Source organism: Acanthisitta chloris, unplaced genomic scaffold (assembly GCF_000695815.1).
Source record: "Acanthisitta chloris isolate BGI_N310 unplaced genomic scaffold, ASM69581v1 scaffold25313, whole genome shotgun sequence".
NCBI lineage: Eukaryota > Metazoa > Chordata > Aves > Passeriformes > Acanthisittidae > Acanthisitta > Acanthisitta chloris.
In genome coordinates, this window is record NW_008664615.1 from 1 (window position 1) to 6,416 (window position 6,416).

Sequence of the window (6,416 nt, forward strand, 5' to 3'; positions counted from 1 at the left end):
CCCCCTCCCCGTGCACTGCGGAGAATCCTCGCGCGGCACTCGCAGCCAGATAATAACAATATTATTAGAGCCTGGGACCGATATATTATAGGCACATAAAAAAAAAAAAAAAAGAAAAAAAGAAAAAGAAAAAAAAATATTCGAGAGGCAAAGGGGAGGTCACGCAGCAAACTATCCAGAAGGTAAAAGCATGCTTTTAATAGAGGGAATTTGAGGCGTCGATTCCGCCCGTGCTGCTGCAGCTGGAGGCTCCTGCCCAGGGCGGTCGGGAACACGCGTGGATTCGCGAGGGCTGCAGGGATGGACAGCTGGAGAGAGAGGTGGGGGAAGGAGGAGGAGGAGGAGGAGGAGGTGGAACAAAGCAAAGGTGCTGGGATCGCCGCGAGGAGAGCGAGGGAAGGACTTTGGGGGATAAAATCGGGGGTGGCAGGTTATCCCTGCCGAGGGGAATCGCTGCCAGGCGGTGGAACCTGCGCGGAGCCGAGCGATCCGTGCTGCTATGTCAGCAGCTGTCCCCGGGAAAACCGACCTAGGGAAAGGGGATTGAAATAAAATACCCGATTCCCGAGGGTTTTCTTTTGTATCTGGATGCAGGATTGTCATCTCTCGGGAGATAGAGGGAGCACCAGGCACTGGCATGTTTTTCGGGTTATTGCCATTACTGATGTGCTGATTGATGTTTAAAGACAAAGGTCTTAAAAGATTTTCTCTGGAGAGGAGATCTCTGCGTGTCTCCTGCTGAGGGTGATGAGTTGGGAAGTTATTGTTCTCTGTGTCAGGGACCACACACACACTGACCCTCTCCTCCTGCAGAAGGTGATGGGCAGGAAGGACGAGGCTGGAGATGTCAATAAAGAACGTGCATGTCTTTACTGTCACTGCTATTTGTCATTTGTACCTCTGCCCGAATTTTGGCCGTTCCCACGGTGAGGGGTCAGCCAGGTGTGTGAGCTCTGTGTGGTCCCTTCCCAAAGACTTGACCAGTGCTGAAAGTGCCACTGTGAATACAGCAGTTAGCTCATCAACAGGGGGTTGTGCAGCCAAGCTGGTGACAATTTATGGCTTCTAGGGGAAAGAAACCCTCAGTGGAAGTGTGTGGCAGGGCAGAGATTGAGGCAGAACCAGCTGCCACAAGAGAGGCTGGAGAGAGAGAGATGACTTGCATCTCGAGAGGCTGTTTGGAAACATCCCATTTTGTGCAGCTCTTGCAGCACGTGGTACTGTGAACCAGTTCATTTTACATACTCAGATATTTCAGCAAATAAGTTTAACCTCCAAATCAGCTGAAATTATCTCCTAATTCAGACTGTGCTTAAACCCTTGGCTGTACCCACAAAGGGCAGATAAAGTATCTTCAGTTCGATTTTCAAGCCCTTTCCTTTCTGCATATTCCTAAACTTTGTGGGAGCTTCAAAATGTTCTTTCTTTACAAATAATGAGTTAACCCATTTCCCATCTCAGGTGCATTTGCTGACAGGTCACTTCAGGACTGCTGATCAGTGCTGGGCTGTTGGCAGTGATTTTTTTCTCTGATAAACAGCAATGCTGAAGAAGAGACTTGAAGGCACAGAACTGGATGGGATTTATAGCCAAGGATGGAAATGGGGCAGAAAGAACAGGAGCAAATGCTGCTGTAGGAACTCCCAAAATCCTCATTAAAGAGAACACATACCATTTTCAATGAAAAATAAGATTATTCTGATTTGCATTCATAATATATAAGCAGCTTATTGGTATTTATTAACTCAATTTTGATAGTCTTTCAAAGTTATTATTACTCCAGAATCAACTATTCCTAAAACAGATTTCACATGGAGCAAGTTAGAGCTTTTGGCAATAGAGCAGTGATGGTGATGCTCTAAAATAGCTCATCAAATAGCATTTGCAGGGCAGTGAACTTCAGTATCTTCTGTGTAATGGTTCTTTCCTCAGGAGTTCTTTTGTCCTGATGACAAAGTGGTTTCAAGGCCACATCTTGGAATCTCTCGGTAGCAGTGGTACCTACCAAGTGTATCCTGTAGTGAGCTTTGCCAGAAGCAAATCTAAAGTCACCTGCAGAAATCTGGGCAGGGGAAGAGATAAACTATTGTTTTTGAAATTTGAAAATGAATCAAAGGATATTTTAAGCTTTTAATTGTAAGTTCCTTAAATCACAGAATGGTTTGGGTTGGAAGGCAACTTAATGATCATCTTGTTCCAACTCTCTGCCATGAGCAGGGCCACAATATATATATTGTCATATATGATATACAATTACTTTGTGTTTTCATTTTAAGTCCCCCCTGTATTAGAACTAAACTACTCCAAAGGACATAGTGGGATGTAATTCTCTTCAGTGTGATTTCAGTAGCTCTAGTAATGCACATTTTATACTTCATCAAGTTCAGCAGTTGGCACATGTTAGTCCTGGAAAATTAGTGGGTGTAAGTTGTTTGAAAGTTTTTTTCTTGTTTGAAAGTAGGCACATTAGCAAAATCTGGTGTTTTGGAAAGGGCTGGGTGGTATTTTAGAATGAGGCAAAGGTATTTCATAGTGAAAGTATTTTCCTCCTTCAGCATCAAAATCTATCATTTAAGGAACAAAAAAGGTAAGTTTGTTAGTTCTGCTGTGCTGGGTATTTCAATTAACTCCTTTAAAGGTAACTGTTCACAAATGAATGATTTAAAAAGCACAATAAAGTCACACACAGATACTTTGTAATATCTCAAGGTAACAAAACTGCAGAAAACAATATCCAGTGCCAAGGTGGAGGATCACAAGAACTTAATTCTATTCTTGTAGTGATACATTTTGATCCTATTTCTTCCATGCAGATGCTAGATGAAAATCACCACCTAATACAGTGTATTATGGATTATCAGAGCAAGGGGAAAACTGCAGAATGTACTCAGTGAGTATTATGTGTTTGGGAGTTTGTTAGAAATTTCTGCTGTACTTTTTTTCCAAGGAGAGTACATGAACAGTTCTGGACACTGAGAAAATAGTGGGACTGTTCTTTCAGATTCACTTGTATTAAGAAATGTATATTTTTCTTGAATCAGATGGATTTTTCCGAAAGTATTTGAGTATTTAGTGTTTGCAATATTTGAACAAGTCATTTATTAAAATAATGATAATTATTTGATTTATATGAATGTATCTGAATTATAAATTTGGTTATTGGATCGTTTGCTCTATGCAGATTCATTAAACACAAGTAGAATCAGGTACAAAGTTAATACACATTTTCATCAGAAGGTAATGTTACAGATCAGCCCTGTGGTTATCTATGGCTGAGACAATATGTTTGTATACAGGTCAGTCTCTATCACTATTTACTATTCCTAATCTTGAAAGCAAAATACTTTTATAAACTTTAGGTGTTAAATCTCAGTCGGGAAGAAAAACCACTGCCCTATGAAAGGTCAAGTCATGGGGCCAAACCCAGAGAGTTGTACTTCCAGAAACATTGTCTGAAAGAGCAACCTTTGCTCAAGAAGTCATGTCACCACTCTGGCTTCATTTTTGCTGCTTTCCCAGGTATTTTCCCCTTACCAGAAGAAAATTCATGCTAAAAATAAATTTTCCCTTGCCTTCTTGGAATGCTCCCTATTTCCAGGAGTCTGTCTCTTCCCTTTGCCCAGTGGCACAGCTGTTAGTTTGCTGTTGGAAGCTCTCCTGTTCTTTATTATGAGCTTTTCCAGCTCATCGAGAACTGTGAAGAAGCACAAATGGTTCTGGTGGTTCTCACTTGAGTAAACACTCCAGCTAGAGCACTCTTGAAAAAAATACTTTCCTTCTCAGATTGCTGGCAGGGAAAACAGGTTTTGGATGTTGGAGTTCTGGAATGTCATTACTGTTAGGACCCTTGTTCGGCAGAGGAAGGAAAAGTGGCTCATTTTTAGAGCAGCTGCCTGGGTGTCAGTACTCAGAGGCTGAAGGTCTCAGCTCTGCAGTTCAAAGTGCTTTCAAAGGAGATTGGATTTTGCTTCTCCCTTCCCCCAAGTTTATCCTTTTGTAAAAGAGGTGTTGAACACACTGATCCCTGATGGAAAGCATGACAGCACAGATACAGGTCATTACCACTGCTTTTTATTAGGACAGATCAAAAGTGGGATAATGCAATGTAACCATTTGTAAATGGGGGGGAGGGAAGAGAAAGGTTTGGAATTTTCTGTGTTGTTAACCCTTTCCAAATAAGCTTTACTCCTTGTTCTGTAGATACCAACAAATCTTGCACAGAAACCTCGTTTACTTGGCAACAATAGCAGACTCTAACCAGAATATGCAGTCCTTGCTCCCTGCTGTAAGTACCAGTCTACCATCAGATGCATTAACTGTGCCAGAGGGAAATGTTCTTGCTGTTGCTGATCACTCTCAGTGAACCATTTTTTAGTATTTTTCCATCTAAAAGCTTTGGAGTGGCCAAGTAGACCAACAAACAAATCAAAAGTTACTGCCACTGTGTTTAAAACACATTCTTTGGGGTATTTGTGCTAATCTCTGTCTCCATAGCTCAGGTTCTATATACTATAAATGGTGCATTGGTACAGATCTGAACAGCTCCATTTGCTGCAGATTCATTATTCTTTACCTGTGCTTATTGTATCCTTTACTTGGGGGAAAAAATGCCACGATTTTACATCCAAAATCTAATTCAGCACTTGGGCATTGGTTTCTCTTTAAACCTTGTGTTATTCTGGCTAAATGGATTGATTTGGGAGGTATCACACATAACACAAACTACAGCTTAGCTTTATGCTTGGCAAAGGTCAATCTGTCAACACACTTCTGTGTTGTCTTTGCTAACACATTCCCTGCAGTGGCTGTGTTTGGAGATCCATGGAAGTAGGGAAGGATGGGCAGAGAAACCAGACTCTGTGACAGGCACAGTTTTAAGCCCTTCCCTGTGCTGCTGCTGCTCTGTGTCGTGCTCAATGTCATTCACACAGAGGAGGCAAATGAAGGATTGTTTACACAGCCAAGCCCCCCCAAAAAAGTGAAGGAAACACACATTTAGTTGAGGCAGTTTTTAGTCACAGTCAGACTAATTTGGGGATTGTTGGTTTTTCTAATTAAAAACCTAACCAAAAAATTTGCTTTTCCTCCTTGTTGTTTGCAGCCACCAACGCAAAATATAAACTTGGGCCCGGGAGGAATGACTCAGAGTGCATCCAACCAATCTCTCCATTCACAGAGCAATCTCAGTGATGCAATTGGGACTGGCCTCCCTCCTTCCTCCCTCATGCAGAGTCAGATTAGCAATGGTGAGCTTTGGTCCCCTTTGTGCTGCTTTGCTGTTGCTTGGCAACAAAATCATTAATGCAGAATATACTTACAGAGCTGGAAAAGACCTCTCCTAACTCACCTTTCAGGCATATGGGGATTTCAGGCACATGCTGAAATCACTACAAAATGGCTTACAGGCAGTAATGATGTTGGTTTCTGCGGGGAATCTTGAGTGAGCTTTGAATTTCTGGAGAGGAAATTAAAAGCATCTTTCAAATAATGCAGCATGGAAAGCACCATGTAAAGATGCATCCAAGTTTTTAGGAAGAAAAATGATATATTGTAGGATTTTTCCCTTGGAATTGGTGGGGCTGGCCAGGGTGAAATGGAATTGCTTGCATGGCTAACCATGCCACCAAGCCTGCAGATTGCAGAGACCTTCCAGAATATCTGCCCTCTTACAAATCATTCAGTGTTGCTCCAGCCTTTGTCCTCTGCAGAATTTTGCAGAGATTGTACTACACAGCCAAAGAGTCTGCAGAGACATTTCCTATGAATAAGTTAATATACTTTGTCTGGGTTTGTTCATGCAGCTGAAAGAAACTAACTGAAAGGCAATTATTTTTTTAAGCTGTGCATTTTATAGTATGAATAGTCTGTTTACTTTGTAGTTCGTAGGTATCCAGTCAGTTGTTGTGTCTGTGGGTCTTTCCCAGAGTGACAGAGAGAGAAAAGAGTTTCTATAAATAGAAATATCTGATTGTAAAATCACAGACCTTGGCAGAGGGGAGTCAAGAGCAGATGCAAGCTATGAAATTACTTCTGAGTGTTTAAAAATCCATTTGTGGGCAAGTTGATAGTACCTTTTAACTAATAGAGGAGGTACCTGCTTTAACCACCTATAGCTTGTAAAGTGAATTTATTAATTTTTTGAAAGATTTAGTACCTAGTAGGAGAACAGTTCACTCACACCCTTGTTGAACAGTGTATTTTTTGGAAATTAGGAATAAATATGTTGAAACAATTCATATATATGTGATCTAGTACTTGTAAAAACTTCTCATCTAATGGCAATGGAGACGGAAGTCTGTAAAGAACAGGTACAGCTTTGTAAGGGAAGAAAGGAAAGGGAAGAAGCCATAGAAGCATTTTATTCTTTGTTGGCCTCAGTCAGGACTTGACAGGAATCACCTCTGCAGGACAGAGGT

At 41.4% G+C, this 6,416-nt stretch overlaps 1 protein-coding gene across 1 annotated transcript in view; it reads left to right on the forward strand.

The window, feature by feature from the left end:
• Positions 1–147: 147 nt before the first annotated feature.
• The window catches only part of SS18L1 (synovial sarcoma translocation gene on chromosome 18-like 1), a gene marked incomplete at its 5' end in the record, with an annotated part of 12,877 nt that continues 6,608 nt past the window's right edge, over positions 148–6,416 (forward strand). Inside the window, 4 exons of the mRNA XM_009071443.1 lie at positions 148–182; positions 2,814–2,890; positions 4,201–4,285; positions 5,102–5,246. Coding sequence (XP_009069691.1) covers positions 148–182; positions 2,814–2,890; positions 4,201–4,285; positions 5,102–5,246 — 342 coding nt within the window. The remainder of the gene's footprint in view (positions 183–2,813; positions 2,891–4,200; positions 4,286–5,101; positions 5,247–6,416) is intronic.